Source organism: Lethenteron reissneri, chromosome 51 (genome assembly GCF_015708825.2).
Source record: "Lethenteron reissneri isolate LAM-NWPU_2019-01 chromosome 51, ASM1570882v1, whole genome shotgun sequence".
Taxonomy (NCBI): domain Eukaryota; kingdom Metazoa; phylum Chordata; class Hyperoartia; order Petromyzontiformes; family Petromyzontidae; genus Lethenteron; species Lethenteron reissneri.
This window is the reverse complement of record NC_083829.1, coordinates 6,504,508-6,526,125: the sequence shown is the minus strand read 5'-3', so window position 1 is coordinate 6,526,125 and position 21,618 is coordinate 6,504,508. Positions and strand designations below refer to the sequence as shown.

Below are 21,618 nucleotides of genomic sequence, written 5' to 3'. Positions count from 1 at the left end.
CAGTGCCGCGCTCGGCCTTGCCGCGCCGCTTGCGCCGGTGGTCGCCGCCGCCGCCACTCGCTCCCTGCGCCGTCCCCGCTGCGCCATCCTCGCCGCGCTGGAGGGAGGGAACCGGCGAAAATGCCAGGAATCGCACCGTCAGTCTCGATTGCTCCAGTCTCTGTCTCGCTCGTGCGTCGCCTCTCACATTCGCTGCATTGGCCCAACGGGAGAGCGGTGCGGAGGGCAAAGCTAAAGGTGCCACTGTTGTTCACTCACGGCCGAGGCCGCTCTAGACAGCCCCTCCAGAGCGTATTTGGCCTACTCTTCCAACGCTGGCCAGAAGCAATGGAAGACGTCGCAGTACCCACACTATCTGTACACGCGACCTGTCGATTGACTGACTACATTGTACCAGTTTCACGTGCAGGCTATTGATACATTTACCTATATTACGTCGTAGCAACTTATACACTGCCGGGAGATCAAACCGGTGCCGTCTGGATCGCTAACATTTGCACCTCGGTAGCATCCCACGATGTGGGTTAAAGTCAGGGGTCAGGGTTCACTCTAGAGGTTACCTATAGGGGTCAGGGCAGACCCTACGGCGCAGAGTTCAGCCACAGGGCTTTATGTACGTACGTTTAACTTATTTTGGACCGTACGTAGGTGCGGGGATGAGTGTTTATTGTGGGGATCGTGGTTTACTCTCCATATCCCCTCTAGGGGTCAACTTCACCCTTAGGGGTCAGGGTTTCATCATCATCATCATCGGATCACATTTTATTTTAGACGTCCCCTCTAGCTGTCATGAGTGTGGGGGTCATGCTTTGCCCTCAGGGTCAAGGATTGCCCTGGGGGGAGGGGGGTAAGGGTTGGTGCTAGAGGTTACGATTCAATGTAGAAATCACGTTTCCGTGAGATGTCACCTCTAGCGTTCAGGGGTTGGGGTCAGGGGTTGGGGTCAGGGGTTGGGGTCAGGGGTTGAGGTCAGGGGTTGGGGTCAGGATCCAGGGTCAAAGATCGGGGTCAGGCTTCGGTAACCAGGGTTCAAGTCTTTCGGTAAAGTCACGTAGAAGGGAAATAATAAAATAATACAAATAAAATATAATAAAATAATTCTCACGACGTTTCGGCCACAACGCAAGCAGCCGTCCTCAGGTGAAGAACAGGTCTGTCGGGGAGACAGCGTCTGAATGAGACGCTGTCTTTCCCATATAATATAAAACAATAAAATTCTCACGACGTTTCGATTTATTATTCTATTATTTCCCTTCTACGTGACTTTACCGAAATAACCGAGAAGATGAATCCCTGCAGTAACGAAAGAAGCATTAAATCGAAACCAGGGTTCAAATGTTCAGGGTTTGCCCCCCCCCCCCCGGGGTCAGGCTCCGGTGCAGGCGGCGGTGCTCACGGGTCCGAAGGTGATGTCTCCGGGCAGGTGCTCCGGCTGCGCGGCCTGCAGCACCCTCCAGATGAGGCAAGTCTCTTCCAGGCTCATCTCCAGCAGCCCGCCCTCCACCAGCAGCTCCGTCAGTTCTCGCGTTGTCTCTGCCGACAGCCGTCCCGTCCCTGCCCCCGCCGGCGGCGGTGCCGGTACCGGGGCAGCCGCGGGGTCGGTGTCGGCCTGGTCGGCCGTCGTCATCAGTGGCCACACCTCGTCCTTCGCCAGCGCTTGGCGAGCTTGCTCCTGATTGGTCGGAGAGTCAATCACACGGGGGGGGAAGGGGGAGGAGGACGGCAAAGCTACAATCGTTAATTCATTTGCTCAGGATTCATCCAGTAAGATTTTCCAGCTGACCGCGTAAATTTATTTTGTGATGCCGGGCCACGTGATGTCAGACGTGTGTGCGTTACGTGTTTATTGCCGTGCTCACTGCACTAGGCAACTTCACAACCGCTTCCGATCCACACCTACCGATGGCGTTCTAACAAAGAGCATTGGTCAAAATGATATGTAATTATATATTTCATTACTTAATTAATTTCGCGGGCGGTTAACGGTGACCGAGCTGAGACCGCCACCTCCCGGTTTAACTGCGGGCAACAGCCAAAGTCCAGATTCGAACCCAGGGGTCACCTCAATGGCTCCGTCACGCCCATCAAGAACCCAACTTGGCCCCCCACCGCCGCCCATCTCGCCCGGTGCCGCGCACCTGCCACCCGACGGCGCGCTCCGTGAGGTGCTGCAGCGCCTCCCCCTCGGCGAGCCTCGCCGGCAGCTTCTGCAGCGCCAGCAGCAGCGGCAGGATGGCCACGAGGCGCGGGCGGCGCGAGCGCTGGCAGCCGGGGCACAGGAACGGAGGCCCCAGCGGGCGCAGCAGTCGGTAGCCCGGCCCGTGGCGCCGGCCCGTGCCGGATCGCGGCGCCGGCACGCAGGTGCCGCAGTGGAACCAGTCCCCGCACAGCTCGCAGTACAGCATGAGGCCGCGCGCCGGGCGACGGCACAGGCAGAACTCCGCCGCGCCGGTGCCGGCGGCGCCATCGGCGGCGTCGCCGTTGTTCACGGCGCCGCCTGGGTCGCCCGGCTGTTGTGGTCTCGGCGTGGGGCCGGCGAGGGCCTTGGGCGAGTGATGGTGCGGGCTCGAGCCGCTGGTGGGGAGCGGCAGCACCAGCTTGCTGGCGTTTTTGGTGCGCAGCCGGCGTATGGCTTCCACCTCCCTCCTCTCGGCATCCTTCAGCGACTGGACCTGAGTGGGGGACGGAGATCGTTGTGTTCCGGTGAGGCTCGCTTAATAGCGGCGGTGGTGGCAGTGCTGTTGTTGTTGTTGTGTAGGTGTGTGACCTGGAAAAACTTGATAAGCCATGTAAATATATTTTTCTATATTAAGCCAACCAATGATAGCGATAAAGCAAGAATTCAGCCAAATAAAGTGCCGGAACTAGTTGAATGTGATGGTATTCGACAAAACCGCTGTTATCTTACAGACACACACTGTGCCTGTCCAGAGCTGTCTGACACCAGTTCAAAGCTTGATTTACGAGCAAATTAAAAATACTTTAAAACCGCATCATAGCACTCCGGTGACGCCACAGTATTGGGTCTTTCTTCTTTGCCGTGTCTCCTGTCCGACCTATTTAGTCTTTTCACAATAACCTGCACAGGCCACCGCTTCTGGTGTTTTCATTGCCAAATCTTGAAGAGTGCATTGTGGGTGCTTCGGGGCATCTCAGGAGATCCACGTGGTTTGCTTCTCCTGACAAGCACATTGGTCGGTTGTGCAGCAGCGTCACTGCGTTGGTGAAAGAACGTCGCGATGATGTCACTGGACGGCCATAATGACTCGCACTAAAATAACCCAAAAGACTCTTTTCTCCCGGACAATCCTAGCAAACGTGAAGTTTCACCTCAACGCATTTTCCAGGCGAAAAACGTTCTATCATTAAACATTTTAAAAAAATTCATCCGAATTAAAATTAAGGCGGACCACACCCCCGAAACAGAATGGCGCATTCCGCCAGCCCTCCTAACCCCCCCCCGGTGAGTGATGGTGTGCAGTCAGACCGTACCACCGCGTCGGGGTCGCGTGCCTCCTTGATTTGCCGCTGGAGGTCGGCGATGGTGACCTCGGCGGGCGGCGCTGCCTTGGGGTCGCCGGCAGCTCCTCTCGGGCGCCGCTTGCCGTACTCGCCGATGTCAGTGCGCGGACTCAGCACCTGGTTTGTGCGAGAGTCGCGGACTCATGAGAGGGAAAACACTGGAGGCGGCTTTTGTATGTGAATGTGACGCTAGATTGGGTACGGGGGGATCTCACTTCTGGCCAGATCATAACCTCACTCGTGAGCGAACGCCACTTCTGTCAGCCAGTGAAACACGAGACACGGCGCCCAACTTGGACTCGCTCAACAGAGGCGGGGTCGCTCACCCACTGGACACGCCCCGCTCACCTTCCCGCACGCTCAACGTCTCACCCACTCGCCCTCCTAATCTTTCACCTGCCCACCACCCGCTCACCCATCCACTCACACTCACTCGGCCTCACGCTCACTCACTCAATTCACTATCATCTAAACCGTTCGCTCACCCATCAACCCATTTGCTTATCATCCTCCTGCCCGCTCAACCGTGCACGCACCGTCCCATCCTCCCACCCACACCGCTCACCCTCCTCTCACCCTGCCAACCACCAACTCACTTGCTCTATCACCCACTCACCCTCTCACCAACTTACTCAGTCACCCTCCCACGGACTCGCCCGCTCGCTTACGCGCTCCACTCCCCTCACCAGCGCGTCCCAAACCCTCGCGCCGCTCACCTCCAGCACGGAGTACGACGAGTGGCGTCGCAGGAACGTGCGCTCCGTGCGCTCGCGCCAGGCGCTCGCCAGCTGCACCTGCGCCTGCAGCTGGGGAAGCGCGTCCAGCCTCACCGCCACGTCGGCGCCGCAGCGCACCGCGCTCTCCAGCACCTCCAGGTACGGGAAGTGGTCCGCGTTCTGCCAAGCGCGCCGCACGACCGGACGGCACAACCCGCGAGGTCACACCAACACACCGCTCACGCCGCAACAACCGCGCGGCACCCACCACACGACCACGTGGCACCCACCGCACCACCACGTGGCACCCACCACACCACCACTCGGCACCCACCACACCACCACGAAACAGCCACCACACCACCACGCGGCACCCACCACACCACCACGCGGCACCCACCACACCACCACTCGGCACCCACCACACCACCACGCGGCACCCACCACACCACCACGCGGCACCCACCACACGACCACGCGGCACCCACCACACCACCACGCGGCACTCACCACACCACCACGCGGCACCCACCACACCACCACGCGGCACCCACCACACCACCACGCGGCACCCACCACACCACCACGCGGCACCCACCACACCACCACGCGGCACCCACCACACCACCACGCCGCCCCCACCACACCACCACGCGGCACCCACCACACCACCACGCGGCACCCACCACACCACCACGTGGCACCCACCACACAAGCACGCCGCACCCACGACACCACCACGCGGCACCCACCACACCACCACGCGGCACCCACCACACCACCACGTGGCACCCACCACACAAGCACGCCGCACCCACCACACCACCACGCCGCCCCCACCACACCACCACGCGGCACCCACCACACCACCACGCGGCACCCACCACACCACCACGCGGCACCCACCACACCACCACGCGGCACCCACCACACCACCACGCGGCACCCACCACACCACCACGCGGCACCCACCGCACCACCACGCGGCACCCACCGCACCACCACGCGGCACCCACCGCACCACCACGCGGCACCCACCACACCACCACGCGGCACCCACCACACCACCACGCGGCACCCACCACACCACCACGCGGCACCCACCACACCACCACGCGGCACCCACCGCACCACCACGCGGCACCCACCGCACCACCACGAAACACCCACCGCACCACCACTCGGCACCCACCGCACCACCACGCGGCACCCACCACACCACCACGCCGCCCCCACCACACCACCACGCCGCCCCCACCACACCACCACGCGGCACCCACCGCACCACCACGCGGCACCCACCACACCACCACGAAACACCCACCACACCACCACTCGGCACCCACCACACTACCACGCGGCACTCACCACACCACCACGCGGCAACCACCACACCACCACTCGGCACCCACCACACCACCACCCCGCCCCCACCACACCACCACGCGGCACCCACCACACCACCACGAAACACCCACACCACCACTCGGCACCCACCACACCACCACGCGGCACCCACCACACCACCACTCCGCCCCCACCACACCACCACGCGGCACCCACCACACCACCACGAAACACCCACCACACCACCACGCGGCACTCACCACACCACCACGCGGCACCCACCACACCACCACTCGGCACCCACCACACCACCACGCGGCACCCACCACACCACCACTCGGCACCCACCACACCACCACGCGGCACCCACCACACCACCACTCGGCACCCACCACACCACCACTCGGCACCCACCACACCACCACTCGGCACCCACCACACCACCACTCGGCACCCACCACACCACCACGCGGCACCCACCACACCACCACTCGGCACCCACCACACCACCACGCGGCACCCACCACACCACCACGCGGCACCCACCACACCACCACTCGGCACCCACCACACCACCACGTGGCACCCACCACACAAGCACGCCGCACCCACCACACAAGCACGCCGCACCCACGACACTCCGTGTTTTTTTTGCGTTAGATCGCGTAAATGTAATCGCTTATCGCTAATGGCGCCCGCCCTGGCGGCCTGTTAGGGGCTCCGCAGGCAAGGGGGGGCGACGTTTGTGTTGTGCGGGTGCCGTGCATGCCGCCACCTGCATGGCCTCCAGGAGGTGGCTCCACTGGCGCGCGGCGGCGAGCGCCGCGGTGAGGGCGCGCACCTTGGGCAGCACCGCGGGCACCTGCTCCGCGTCGGCCACGATCGCCTCCAGCGTCGCCGCGCTGTGACGCTGCCTGCGCCGCGTGGACGCACGTCGAGACGCGCCGAGGGAGGGAAAGGGGAGAGAGAGATGTGATATCACGTTATTGATTCGCTGTCATTTCTTGTCACCTATCACCTCCCTGCCACATACGTTCCTTCCCACCCATGCTCCCTCCCACCCTCTCCTCCCTGCCCTTCACTCCCCACGCGCACACTAACGCGCACGCGAGAGAACGGTGGCACCGGGAGAAACCGGATGAGGTTCCCATAAATATGCTAAATTCCTCTTGATATGCAAATTATTTTGTCAAGACGCTCTTCGCCCCTCCATCCCAGCATAAATAGTCGCTCCAAGCCTGGAGTGTGTCATTCAGACTCTGTCTCTCGACAGACCTGTTCTCCACCTGAAGACGGCTGCTTGCGTTGTGGCCGAAACGTCGTGAGAATGATTTTATTATGTTTTATTTTTATTATTTTATTATTTCCCTTCTGCGTGACTTTACCCAAAGAACCAAGAAGATGAATCCCTGCAGTCACGAAAGAAGCTTTAAATCGAAAAGTTGCAGACACTGTCGAGTGTCGAGACGCTTCACCCGCGCTCGCTCGATCGTTCGCCCGCCAGCTCGTCCATTTAACCGTTCGCTCACTCGCTCGCACCATCACACGCTCGCTAATCAGCCAGCTCACTGGTTTCGCTCACTCGCTCGCTCTCAAATGTTCCCTCGCCGATGAATTTGCTCTCATCCTCTCTCCCACCTGTTCACCCTTTCGCTTGCCGATTAATTAATATTTCTCTTTCATCTGCTCACTCACCTCTCTCACTGTCTAACCAACCCTCTTCACATGCTGAATCACTCTCCCACCTGTTCACCGACTCACTTAGTCACCTGCTCACTCACCACTCACTGGAGTTACATGCGTGCTCACTCTCTCACCCTCTCACTTCACCACTCACGCTATAAATAGCTTGTACACGCTCTCACCCACCCTCTCTCCACCCGCCACCCCCGCCCGCTCGCTCACCCAGACTGCAGGCAGAGCGCCGCCTTCTCCTCCCAGCGCTGAGCGATGCTCTGCAGCTCCTGCAGCTCGGACAGCGCCTTCTGCACCGACGGGTTAGCTGGCAGCGCCAGCCCGGCCCTCAGCAGGCCCCGCACGGCGTCTAGCGGCACGCGAGCCCCGCCTTGCGACAGGCTCTCGCGCACCTGCGGGGAGAGCGACACCACCCGCCACCAAGACGGGTTTCTCTCCATGACCTCAGTAGTCGTACCAGGAGCTGTCCATGATGCTGAACGCTGTGTAGAGTACTAGTAGGTGTCCATGGTGCTGAACGATGTGTCTCGTACCAGGAGCTGTCCATGATGCTGAACGCTGTGTAGAGTACTAGTAGGTGAACATGATGCTGAACGATGCGTCTCGTACCAGGATTTGTCCATGGTGCTAAGTGCTGTGTAGAATACTAGTAGGTGTCCATAGTGCTGAATGATGTGTCTAGTACCAGGAGCTTTCCATTCTGTGTCTAGTACCAGGGGCTGTACTGTGTCGAGTACCTTGATTCGTTCATGGTGCTGACTAATGTGTCTCGTAGGAGCCGTCCATGGTGCTGAATTGTGTGTATAGCAGCAGGAGCTGTCCATGGTTCTGAATACTGTGTCTCGTGAAAGGAGCTGTTGATGGTGCAGAAGGCTTTTGGGTGGTTGGTATATGTCTATGTATGACCCTATGACCCAGACAACAAGGAGAGGCCCTCACCCAGCAGAGCATTGACAATAGGGGCTGTGTGTATGCGGAGTGGAAGCCGGACCTGGTGCAGCCAGCGTGACCGGTAGGGGCTGTGTGTATGCGGAGTGGAAGCCGGACCTGGTGCAGCCAGCGTGACCGGGGCAGGGCGTCGCGCAGCGTGGCCGTGTGCGGCAGGACGATGGTGGGGCCCAGACGCTCGATGTCCCGCAGCAGAGACTCCACGGTGCCAGCGCCGGGCGCCGCCTCCTCCGCCACCTCGGTGGCGCGCACCTCCAGACACTCCGCTCGCTCCAGCAGTTCCTGCACGGCGCAGACAGACACACAGGCAAAGATCTCCCGTATAGCCCTAACAGACTGTAGGGGCAAGTGCTGTTCGCGAGCACCTATGAAGGCCGGCACTGTGGCACACGAGGGGGTGGGTGGCCAACACCACGCCCAGCCGAATTTGTCTCCCCAGTGACGATGTTTAAACCAGGGACTCATTTGAGGCTACCTAGGGGAGGCCCAGGACCGGTACAGATAACCGTCACTGGTGCGCTAACCACTGCACCACCGCTCCAACAAGCAAACAAACATAATTCTAGATTTGAAGCTTTCGTGACTGCAAGGATTCATACTCTTAGTTCTTTCGGTAAAGTCACGTAGGTAAAAAATGAAATTAATAATATTGTTTTATTTTTATTCATTTTAATTTCATTTTTTACCTACGTGACTTTACCGAAAGAACTAAGAGTACAAACATACACACACACACAAGCATGCAAGGAAACGCCAGCGCACACCTGCACCAGACAAAGCACTCCCCCGTGTTGCCGTTACCTCCACCTGCGCGGCTTCGGGAACGGCGCAGGGCAGACTCTGCATCTGCTCCACCAGCTCCCGCAGCTCCACCAGGGTGAGTCGCTCCCCCGGCTCCTCACGGCTCCTGACACACGGCACAACCTCCTCCTTGTCAGCGTCACCGTTGCTATCATCATCATCATCAGCACGGGCAGCGTCATCGGCACGGTTACGATCATGAGCAGCATCGTCGTCGCCGTAACTATCACTCATTATTACGCGTGATGGTTATGGTGACAATCGTCACCATCATCACCGTCACCACCCATCACCGTCATTGCCATCATCTCGTTCTTTACAACGGCTTAACATTCCACTTACAGTTCCATTGTAGCTCGGCCAGAATTATTCCCGTTAACCACATGCACAGCTCCCAGTTCTAGATCGAGTTCCCGGTCCGTCCTCGCTCTTGCCGACAATGACAACGGTAACACCGGGCGTCACCGCCACCGACGACACCACCACCACGCACCCGTCGGCGGGCCGGGCGTGGAGCAGCGAGCGAACCAGCGCGAGGCAGCGCTCCGTCTCCGTGACGACGACGTGCAGCTGCAGCGAGAGATCGTTCTCCGGGAACTTCCTCTCCTCCGCCTCGGCAGCCAGCTCCTGCAGGTGCGGCAGCTCTGCAGCCGCGCGGAGGAGACCATCGGCCCGACAGAGGCGCGGGGCAGGGGTCAGGTCAGGATCGCCTGGCAAGTAACCGGTGCGAAATGCGGCAAAGCGCGGGGCAAAAAGCCGCGTGCGACGTGCGCCCGAACCTTTCTTGAGGGCGCCCTCGGCTTCCAGGGCGCGGCGCGTGCGCGTGGCCCAGCTGTCGAACGACTCGGCGCACACCTTGAGTCGCTGCAGCATGGCCGGCAGCTCGTCCAGCGTGTAGCGGTAGCTGAGGAGGAGCAGCGAGGGTAGACAGGGTAGACAGAGAGAGAGAGGGGAGTAACGCGAGAGATGAGGTCGTCAGGTGAGAGAGGCGTGGGGGGTGGTGGGGTTCAGAAGCTATCGTGTAGAGACACGGACGAGCAACCCTGTTATATTTTTCGAGTCGTTTTTGGAACTGATCGTCCAAAAGAAAGTAGTAGAATTCATGATTGAATCCAGTTCTTTTGAACAATTACATCTTTAGAAATACTTTTTGTGTTTGTTGTCCTTACCACGCACCTCAAATCAGCACGGTTGGCTACGTACATTTAATATTCGTCCACACTCTGCTGTCCCGCCTTCTCCTCCTCCACGCCCACCCATGGGTAGAAGGAAGTTTCGCAACCCTCGCTCCCGCTGCCACCGCAGCGCCAGGTCACAAGGCAGCCGGTGCAGCAGCGTAGCCGCCACCACCGCCGCTAATGCCGCCCGACTGCTCCCCGTTAGGTGCTCACCGCAGGTAGTGCTTGGCGGCCGGGCACTTGCAGAGCTGGGCGGCGTGGTGCAGGCACACGAGGCGGTTGTGGCAGCGCGAGCACGCCAGCGCCGACAGGAAGCACGTCGTCTTGCACGTGTCGCACTGCCGCTCGTCGTCGGGAAGCAGCTCAAACGCCTCGCGCTCTGCCTCCGTTGTGCCCTGTGTGCGTGCGCGTATGCGTGCGCGTGCGTGCGCGTTGATAGCGGGGCCGTGGGGAGTGAAGGGCGGGGAGGAGAGGGTGGAAGGGAGCATGGGTGGGAAAGAACGTATGTGGGAGGGAGGTGATAGGTGACAAGAAATGACAGCGAATCAATAACGTGATGTCACATCTGTAATGCAGCCCCCACCTCACTGTGTACAAGATGTCAGGTCGTGTTTTCAGTTGTGCCTCCCTCCCTATTGAAACATCTCCTGAATCGGCTCCTCCCCCATCGCTGGTGCACTATCATCTGAATAAGAGCCCGACCCAGACTGTTGTTACATTTTTACCCTGACCTGGCCGTTAAATCGTTGCCCCGATACCACCGCACACGTGGCAGATACACCATCTCCTACCTCGCGACCCCAAGCTCCTTTTGTTACAACTTATCTCCCATCTCACTAGCCGCCCCCAACTGTTGCGCTATCCCTTGCGTCCATGCCCCCCGTACTTTGCTCTTACATCACCCCCTGCATCGCTTCCGTCCTTCCGCACCCCCCCCCCCAACCTGCACACACACTTGCAGTTCCGCTATCGCGTGCAGCGGGCTGACGGCGGCGGCGCTGGCGTTACCCGCTGCAGCAGGGCACGGCGCAGCTTGCGCTCCTCCTGCACCATGATGAAGAGCTCCTTGTGCACGGCCGCCGCCAGGTTGAGGCCCAGGCCCTCGGGGTCCGACGCCATCTTGCAGATGAGCTCCTCGTGCGAGAACACGCAGTAGCGGTGCAGCCGGCGGTAGTGGTCCACGCACAGGCGGCCCATGGGCAGCTGCGGCGACAGGGCACGCGACGCTTAGCCCCGCGGTGACGACTGTTGGGGGCGAGCGGCCATTGGCGAGCGCCTTTTTAAGGCCGGCACGGCACAAGCGAGGGGTGATCAGAGGTCGCAACCGGGCACCCGATACCCGTACCCTACCCGATACCCGGCTACCCATACCGGTACGGGTACCCGTTTGCGACCCTGGTGCGGCCGGGTACGGGTAATGGTAGGCCGTGAGTCACTGGTGAGTAACCGTTTGTCACTCATTTCCCAACGTCTTGTCTCTTCTCACAATTCAAGTTCCTAGAATCAACCCACCCGCGCCTGCAACATGGCTTCATCCCAGAGGTCGCAATCGGGTACCCGATACCCGTACCCTACCCGATACCCGGCCGGGTACGGGTAGCCGGGTATCGGGTAGGGTACAGGTACCCGTTTGCGACCCTGGTGCGGCCGGGTACGGGTAAAGAATCAAAACCCGTTTGCGACCTCTGGGGGTGATGCGGCCGTAGGCAGCTGCCGAGATAAACATTTACAACCGTACCACTCCCCCCCCCCGCACCTCCGGGTGGCTTTTTAATTGGTCGTTGCATTTTACACTTCACATTGCTATATGGCATTAAAATTCCAGTTCATATATGTATAGGTCATTGCATTTCACAGTTCCCATGGGTATAGGGCATTACATTTCACAGTTCACATTGGTATCAGAACTGCATTTCATAAAAAAAAGACACTAGGATCTCCACATAGGCTACGTTTAGACTATTGGGGCAAGTGCTGTTAGCAGGTGCCTATTAAGGCCGACACGGCACTTGATGGGGCAGTGCGGGCAGCAAAACTACGCCCCCCTCTGATCGTCTCCCCGGGGGCGGTGAGGTTTTCAACGAGGCGACCTTGTGAAGGCCCAGCCACCGGTTCTATCGAATATTCAGCCGTGGCCAGGAATCGTGGAGGGGGGGCGGAATAACAAAGGGCAAGAGGAGGACAATGAACAGACAAGAGGAAAATGTAGAGCAGAGAGGACAAGATTATCAGAATATTTATTGACACCGGAGGAATCTGATGAGCTATAAAGCTCTTTAAAACACAGATATCCAGCCGGGGCGAGTCAGAACGTGAAAGCAACAAAACAAAAACCCGATCGGTGTGCAAGTTATAGGAAAGGTAAACAAAAATCCGAGACCCACCCAGTCAGCGGTGCAGAAGTTGACGGCCTCGGCAAAGTTGTACCCCTGGTTGAATCCGCTGTGGTAGGCCCGTGGGAACGTCACCACAAACTCTCCCGCACATTGGTTCGTCCGCACCACCTGCTCGCCACGCCACCACCACCGCCGCCGCAACCACGCAGTCACAACCCGGATCTCGCCCTCGCAACCACAACCGCAACGCAGGCTCGTTGCGAGTATTAGCATTTCGATTTAAAGCTTTCGTGACTGCAGGGATTCATCTTCTTGGTTCTTTCGGTAAAGTCACGTAGAAGGGAAATAATAAAATAATAAAAATTTAAAATAATACATTTATTCTCAGGTGAAGAACAGGTCTGTCAGACGCTGTCTTTCCGACAGACCTGTTCTTCACCTGAGGACGGCTGCTTGCGTTGTGGCCAAAACGTCGTGAGAATTATTTTAATGTTTTATTTTTTTTATTTTATTATTTCCCTTCTACGTGACTTTACCGAAAGAACCAAGAAGAAGTATTCGCATTGCTAACAAAGACAAAGATCCCCCCTGTAGACGTATAGGCCCGTTGGGGCATTTTCAGTTCCATTCCGGTTTCATTGCGGAATTAACTTCCGATTGGTTGAGTAACCGAGACGGCGCATCGGTGACGTTAATCGAATACCCGGGATACCCGGATAGCCCGGGCCTAGTCTGGTAGCGCGCTTGACCCTCTAACGCAAGAGGCTCTACCACAGGGAGAGGCTCTAGCGTGAGGTGGTGCCGTGCTGGCACTCACCGGCACGCCGTGCGACATGAGCAGGTTGGGGTTCATGATGGTCACCAGCTGGTGCAGGAGGTCCGGCTGGGACTCGAACAACTCCGGCGCCAGCTTCCTCATCACAGACTCCAGGTGCTCGGCCGCGTGCGACGGCACGCCGTACCACGTCTTCGGCTCGCCCCTGCCCCCGGGGACGAGGTGGAGACAGGAGGAGGCGATGTAGTCGGGGAGAAAGAGTTGATGATGTTTAGGGAAGAGTAAGAAGGAGTTCATGAAGTTGGAAGAGGAAGGGTAGTAGGAGGATGAGTTGATGAGGTTGGAGGAAATGGGGGAAGAGAAATGGAAATTAAGGAGGAGTTGATGTGAAGGAAGAGGTTTGTGGAGGATGAGGAGAGGTGGTGGTGGAGGTGGTAGGGGTGAACAGGATGAGAAAGAGGGGGGGTGGGGAGGAGGAGATGAGCCACAAACAATCCATGAAGACAGGATTGGGAAATCTGTGACCCACTGGCCCCTATTCAGCCCGTGACGTCATTTCCACAGGGCACCGCCGCCACATGAGGCTAACCACCTCGGAACAGCCCGAAAGCATCCCAGCGGCACTGATCGGCCACAAGAGACGGGACTTCGCCAGCCTGGCAACAGCACCGAAATGTCCCATTTTGGCGAGCTCAGTCACCCGTGCCACGGCGCGCAAGTATTGACGTGTGGCCGCCCCGCCAAAGGTATTTGAAAGTCCTAATTCGGCACTCGGTTACCGAGGAGTGCCCCACCCCCCTACCCCTGGTGTAAGTGTCGTCTCACCAGTGCAGGTAGTTGATGGAGTAGCTCCAGTGGTCCTCAATGTGCCAGCAGAAGGCAGAGAAGCACATGCCCACGTACAGCCAGGGCACCTGCGTTGCCAGCACGCCCACAAAAACACAAGAGGCACACAAAGAGACACACGCACAAGTCACCCGCCGGTAAGCATTGCATGCTGCAATTTTGCAAGCACCTATTAAGACTAGCATGGCATGGAAGGGGTGGGGTGGCCAGAAACAACGCCCTGGCCGCCTTTGTATCCCCAGTGCTGATGTTTATGACATACAGCTCAAGGTACTCATTTAGGGCTGAGTTGACCTAGGGGGAAGGCCCAGGACCGATTCAGATATTCATCACGGGTGTTGTTAGTGAGCCAAGTTGGTAGCGCAGTGCGCCAACCACTACACCACCGCGACCCACACTTGCACACGCACGTACGTACATAACCCACACGCAACGCACAGCACACGTGCAACAAAACACGTGAATCACACACACCACAAGCACTGCAACAACTTTCTGTTGTCCTTCTCTCCACCTTCGGTTGGCTACGCACGGTGTGAAAGAAGTTCTATATACAGCGCGCGTGACCCCACGTCCCGTGACGTCATTGCACTGGACAACGCACACGACGCCACTACTCAAGGCGCCCTCCCCCCCCCCCTTCCAACCCAGCTTAAATATACGCTCCAAGCATGGTTCTGTTTCATTCAGACGCTGTCTCCCCGACAGACCTGGTCTTCACCTGATGACGGCTGCTTGCTTTGTGGCCGAAACGTCGTGAGAATTATTTTATTATGTTTTATTTTATTATTTTTGTTTCCATTCTACGTGACTTGACCAAAAGAACCAAGAAGATCTCCTCTACTCCTCTACACATACACAGACACAGCACATACACACGCATCCCACAGCACGTATACACGCACCTCCACAGCACAGACACACACCGCACACACACAACAGATCACACCGCACACACGCGTGTGCATGTGCTGTCGAGCCAGACCTTCATGCCGGAGATGTCTGCGTTGATGAAGCCGAGCACCGACTGCCCGTGCACGGGGATGATGTTGAGATTCCAGCCCGACTCCACGTACGTCTGGGATACGCACCCACACGCAAAACGCACCACGTAAATACGTGCACCAGCACAAGGCACGCACGCTAACACATGCATGCACGTGTACACGGGCACGCAAACACGTGCTAAAACATTCACGCACAAAGCTCACGCGCAAGAGCGTGCCCGCACGCACACGCAAACACGCAGAACGTTGATCGTGCCGTCCCCCGATCGCCAATCGTCGTGCCATCAGCTGACATCTCAGCATCGTGCCATCAGTGTAGCTTCTCATCATCATGCCACCACTGCGATATCTCATCAATGTGGCATCTCATTAGCAAAGCCGTCAGCGTGCCAAGCTCATCATCGCGCTGTCACTGAACGTGCCGCCGTCACCGATCACCGCCCCCCGATCGCCAATCGTCGTGCCATCAGCGTGCCATCTCAGCATCATAGCACCAATGTGCGCTCTCAGCATCGTGCCATCAGTGTAACTTCTCATCATCATGCCACCACTGCATTATCTCATCAATGTGGCATCTCATTAGCCAAGCCGTAAGCGTGCCAGCTCATCATCGCGCTGTCACTGAACGTGCCGCCGTCACCGATCACCGCCCCCCGATCGCCGGCGGCGGTGTCGGCGGCGTTGTCGGTGCTGTGCCCCCACCTCCTCCTCGGGCGTAAGGATCCTTTCCTGGTCGCGCACCGGGAAGCCGCTGCCAAACTCGCGCGAGTGAATGTCGGCTCCGTACTCCACCGTCACGTCCTCCTCGATGCTGTTCACCAAGCGCCAGAACTCGCGCTCCACCAGGTCCGTTGGCACCATCTGCGCACGCGCAGAGTGAGTGAACGAGCGAGTGAACGAGCGAGTGAGTGAACGAGCCGCCGCAGGGGAACCCGGCACGGAGCAATAATAAAAATAAAAGCGGAGGTGGAGCAGACATTACGAAGACTGGACATGGAAGTCATCCTAAAAAACTTAAATTCTCTCTTCGTGGTTCTTTCGGTAAAGTCACGTATAAGGAAAACGTCGTGAGAATTATTTTATTATGTTTTATTTTTATTATTTTATTATTTTCCTTATACGTGACTTTACCGAAAGAACCAAGAAGATGAATCCCTGCAGTCACGAAAGCTTTAAATCGAAATTTAAATTCTCTCGTTTCATTTTCTGGGACTGGTACATTGTGCCCGGTGTATCGGGCCTCCCTCCTCCACCCACCCCCCGACATGCCAGGAGAGGCAGCGGAGCGCCACTCACGTGCACGGGCATGTTGAAGTAGTCCGCCTTGAACGTGTCGGCCATCTCCCCAAAGCTCTGCAGCGTGTACTCCTTGGTGGCCTGCTCAAAGCCAAACGCCTCGTGTGGCTTGCTGCACTCCTGTACGCAGACACAACGACAAAGACCCCCTCCCCGTTTAGCCCAAGGCAAGTGCTGTTAGCGAGTAGCACAAATAAAAGATCAGCACGGCACAGTGGGTAGCCAGCACCACCCCGACCTAAGGGGAGCCCAGGATCGGTTCAAATAATTGTCACTAGTGTTGGTGGCCGTGAGTGGGCACGGTAACTGCTGCGCCACTGCTCCCAACGCGGACACGCGCACGCACACACACACACACGCGCGGTGACATTGCCGCCACCCTCATCATCGCTACCTAAAAGAATAACAATAACACAAATACGAGGGCGTTGTATCAAAGTGTTAACGAGAATTTTCATAACTTCTGTAACCTAAATCCGTGAGACATTTAGGTAAGTAGCGTATGACACGCGGTACCTCGGCGATGCACTTGGGGCAGCGCCAGTGTACGCTGGCGGCTTCTGGGGGGGGCGGCACGAGGCAAGTCCTGTGGTACCCGTCTCCGCAACGGCTGCACCGCAGCATCGTCTCCACGGCAACGGCGCTCTCGCACACGAGGCACGCAGCCTCTGCCTTCTGCGTCACGACGGGAAACCGCGACCGGACAACCGGTGATTTACATTCGGCAAACGGGCATTGGGAAAAAGTCATCGACAATCGGTATATACGTTCTAGGTTCTTTCGGTAAAGTCACGTCGAAGGGAAACAATCAAATAATAAAAATATAAAACAATAAAATTCTCACGACGTTTCGATTTGTATTTGAATTATTTTATTGTTTGCCTTCTACGTGACAATACAGAAAGAACCTAGAATATGAATCCCTGCAGTCACGAAAGCTTTAAATCAAAATTGAATCGGTATATAATCGGCAAGCGTTAAGCACGTAACCCTTAACCACCACGACGAGTCCACAAGTTGTCACGATTCGATCCAATCATCGTTATGCCTCCACTCGTACAGCCTCGTTCGCTTGGGCCTCAAGGTCGCTTACGTATAATCCACAATTTGAATAAATCGTGAATAACCCCGATCACGCACACAAATCGACGTGTGCATCGTTCTTGCGCCGAGTGCCCAAGTCGATTTTAACCGACGGGTCAACACATCACTATGTATTCTTGGTTCTTTCAGTAAAGTGACTTTACCGAAAGAACCAAGAATATGAATCCCTGCAGTCACGAAAGCTTTAAATTAAAAAAAAAACATCACTATGTGTTGAGTGGAAATTCCACATTCCTATGGCGGAGACAAGTCATTTCCAATTTACTATAATCGCAACGACAATCACTCGTCACTTCACATCAGACGTCGAGAATCCCACATGGCATAAGTTAACAAGATATCAGCCACTACCGATTGGCCCCAACCAGACGGAATCGACTAACCTGCTCCACGGATCCATCAACAGCAGCGCCATCGCTGCCAGCGCCGCCACCACCACCCTCCAGTTTCCGTTCCTCTGCAGCGCCACCGCCCCTCGCTTCGCCGGCACCGCCGCCGCCGCCGCCACCGCCACCGTCGTCGTCGTCATCGTCGGAGATGACGACCGGGCTGGACGGATGCTCCTGCTTGCAGGGCTGCTCCGCGCGCTCGGCACGAGCCAGTACCGGCGGAGAGGGAGAGGGGACCAGCGATTGCTTGCCGGCCCCCGCCGAATCTTCCCACTTGGAACAGTTCTCGCCACCGTCCGCTGCCAGCGCCGGTGGTGGTGTTGGCGGCGGTGGAGGCGGCGGCGCCGGTTCCAGTTTTGGCGCCACAGTCGGCTCCTGCTTCACGTCAGCGTCTTTGAAAGGCAACACACAAAACGAACGGCAAATTGTAGCTACGCGCATCGGCTGGGTTGCTCGGGCTTGTACTGCATGAGCATGAAGATTCGCGAACGAGAAACAAATGACTTTAAAGTGAATGTCAGGCACTCTAGTCATGTCAAAGACGCTTCCAAATCAATTGATGTTGACAAAGATGGTGATACGACAATGGTGACAACAAAGAGACTTGACGGCAACAAATATGACGATGATGCGATGATGACCGTGAAAATTTACAGCGATTATGCCGATAGCGATGCCGAGAGTGATGGGAACAATCTTAACGACACGACGATGAGGATGACGACATTGACGACGAGCGGGCCATGGCGCTCACCCTTCCTCCTGCTGGCGCCGAGCTTCTCGCGCGCCATCAGTCCGAGACCCATCATCTTGGGCCCAGCTCCGTAGATCTGCAGCTTCTTCAGCTCAGGGTTGCTCGCAATGTCGGCCTCCGTTGGCTCGGGCTGTCGCGGCACGGGCGTGGGACAATGCGCGCACACGCACACACAGACACACGTGCAGGCACACGTGCAGGCACACGTGCAGGCACACGCAGACACACGCACACACGTGCAGGCACACGCAGACACACGCAGGCAGGCAGGCAAGGACAGGCACACGCAGGCAAGGGACAGGCACACGCACACACATGCAGGTACACGCAGGCAAGGGACAGGCGCACGCACACACATGCAGGCACACGCAGACACACGCAGGCAGACAAGGACAGGCACATGCAGACACACGCAGGCAGGCAAGGATAGGCACACGCAGACACACGCAGGCAGGCAAGGACAGGCACACGCAGACACACGCAGGCACACGCAGGCAAGGACAGGCACACGCAGACACACGCAGGCAGGCAAGGACAGGCACATGCAGGCACACGCAGGCAGACACGGGTCACGTTTAGACTCCTCGTTTGTGTCCTAGTTGTTCGGGTGACGGAGGCAATGATAATAAAAGTGAAGACGATTAGTTTGTTTTGTTTCAAAACAAGTTCTCACTTTGAGATTAAATTTGTAGTTTTAAAATTCAAACGTTTCACTTAAATGTTTCAATGTAATTCTATTTTTATTATTCCATCTGCCTACTTGCTTTCCAAACAAATATCACGCAGCAGCTTTTGTCTAAGCAGGCAGACCCAGGACCAGCATCGACCTTCTGGGTCTCATCAGCACTCAGGCTTGATAAACAAATGCTGTTGGATTGACCGATATTATTCTTGGCAAGAGCACTCCACATAGGATTGAACACAAAGCGGTCAGGTTGATCGCTGATCCAGCGCTCACCGATTCACTCCACTCACTCACTGGCTGTCAGTCGCCCCCTTATCACTCTTCTAACGCTGCTGCAATGATCACAGTGCTCGTGAACGCTTCTCACCGATATCATTTACATATGTCAAGGGCTACCTGTTTTGCCTCATCCACAATCACTCACCAACTCGCTCGGTCACTCAACCCACTCAATCACACGCCGACTTGACATCACCGCACTTGCAGGTCGTAACAACACACTCACCAAGTCACTCACTCGCACTCAATCACTCGCTCACCCGAACACTCAATCACTCGCCACACTGCGGGTCACGACACTTCTCTTTCTTTGTCGATTTAAAGCTTTCGTGACTGCAGGGATTCATCTTCTTGGCTCTTTCGGTAAAGTCACGTAGAAGGGAAGTAATAAAATAAAAATAAAACATAATAAAATTATTTTATTATGTTTTATTTTTATTATTTTATTACTTCCCTTCTACGTGACTTTACCGAAAGAACCAAGAAGAAGACTTCTCCTTCTGCTTCTACTCGAATCTATTAAGTCGAGAATAAGACATTCGGGGACATTGGGGCTGTGCTCGGCAACGGTGTTAAAATATAGAAAAATATAGAAAAATATAAACGATGGGGCCACGCGTAGCTCCGTTCCGGGTGGAGGTCGGGGGACGGGGAGGTCAAAGTGGAGGAGACCTCGGTGTTGAGACGCTTGGCACGCCGCCCGTAGCAGTCCGTCTTGGAGGGCTGCACCGACAGTCGCTGCGGGATGCCGTGCGGCTTGTACTCCTTGTCCTTCTCCCCCACGTCATCTTGCTGCATCCGCAGAGCACGCAACCACCCACGTGTGCAAAGATCCCCCGATTAGCATCGAACAGACCGCCAAGGCAAGTGCTGTTAGCGAGCACCTATGAAGGTCGGCACGGCACACGAGGGGGTGCGGTGGCCAGCACCACGCCCGGCCGCCTGTGTCTCCTCAGTGGCGATGTTTACACACCGCACCAGGTACTCATTTGAGGCCGAGTTAACCTAGGTGGGGCCTAGGATCGGTTCAGATAATCATCACTGGCGCTGGCCATGAGCGGGAATCGAACTCGGGTCACAGGGTTCGGAGCGCAACACGTTAACCACGACACCACCGCCGCTCCCCACGTGTGCACACCATCGCCGACAGCCAGGGGCTATCCGCTGCTGGACCAAAGCCTCCCCACAACTATCATTATGATCATCATCGTCGTATCAGCCACCGTCTTGATGAAAGGCCTCTCCACACACTATCGTAAACTATAAGCACGTGGTCTATGCACTGCCGGATGAAGGTCTCCCCCACATTCAATGCTCTGCCCCGTTGGTCGTGGGTGTTGATTGACCATACTTCACCACCCTGGTCAGCGCGGGTTGGCGACAGGATAAGGGGGGAGGCAGGACCAGTTCAGGTAAAGCTCACCACTGGCATTAGCCCTCGCTGGGAATCAAACTCAGGTGACCCGGTTATAATATGGAGTGCTACTGCTCCCCTTGCTTTGCAAGAGTTACGTACCACTTCAGTAAAAAGCTTTTTACAAAAATAATATTTTTAAATTTGGGGAATTCCTGTTATTCGACCCAGAAACACTCAATGGTCGTTCTGCAAAAAAAAACCCGACGAACCACATTTGGTAATTGTTTTAATTACGGGATTTTTGCACGGTGACGTCGTGCTTAGCACATTGCACTACAAACCCGGTGGACCCAAGTTCGATTCTCGGCTATGGCCAACATCAGTGGCGAGCGATACCCAAACTGGTCCTGCCTGGGGGCTCCTCCTGTCACCAACGCCCCCCCCTTCCCCCACCCCAAACAGAAACCAATAAGCAATCAAAGTGCTTTGTATATTTTTTTAACAATTTTTTTTATTTTAACAGGTAAGGCCCACCGAGCAATATAGCTCCTTCTCAAAAGCGCCCTGGACACAAATGATAGCT

The 21,618-nt window shown here is 56.7% G+C and overlaps 1 protein-coding gene across 1 annotated transcript in view; it reads right to left on the bottom strand.

The window, feature by feature from the left end:
- The window catches only part of LOC133355413 (lysine-specific demethylase 5C-like), a 40,157-nt gene that overhangs the window by 5,959 nt on the left and 12,580 nt on the right, over positions 1-21,618 (bottom strand). The window contains 23 exon segments of the mRNA XM_061572694.1: positions 2-97; positions 1,397-1,672; positions 2,139-2,672; positions 3,493-3,639; positions 4,239-4,418; positions 6,361-6,499; positions 7,491-7,672; positions 8,328-8,510; positions 9,030-9,135; positions 9,523-9,673; positions 9,809-9,933; positions 10,421-10,602; positions 11,216-11,410; positions 12,592-12,711; positions 13,361-13,523; positions 14,144-14,232; positions 15,150-15,242; positions 15,874-16,032; positions 16,468-16,587; positions 16,984-17,142; positions 17,955-18,352; positions 18,715-18,844; positions 20,351-20,470. Of these exon segments, the coding sequence (XP_061428678.1) occupies positions 2-97; positions 1,397-1,672; positions 2,139-2,672; positions 3,493-3,639; positions 4,239-4,418; positions 6,361-6,499; positions 7,491-7,672; positions 8,328-8,510; positions 9,030-9,135; positions 9,523-9,673; positions 9,809-9,933; positions 10,421-10,602; positions 11,216-11,410; positions 12,592-12,711; positions 13,361-13,523; positions 14,144-14,232; positions 15,150-15,242; positions 15,874-16,032; positions 16,468-16,587; positions 16,984-17,142; positions 17,955-18,352; positions 18,715-18,844; positions 20,351-20,470 (4,047 nt within the window).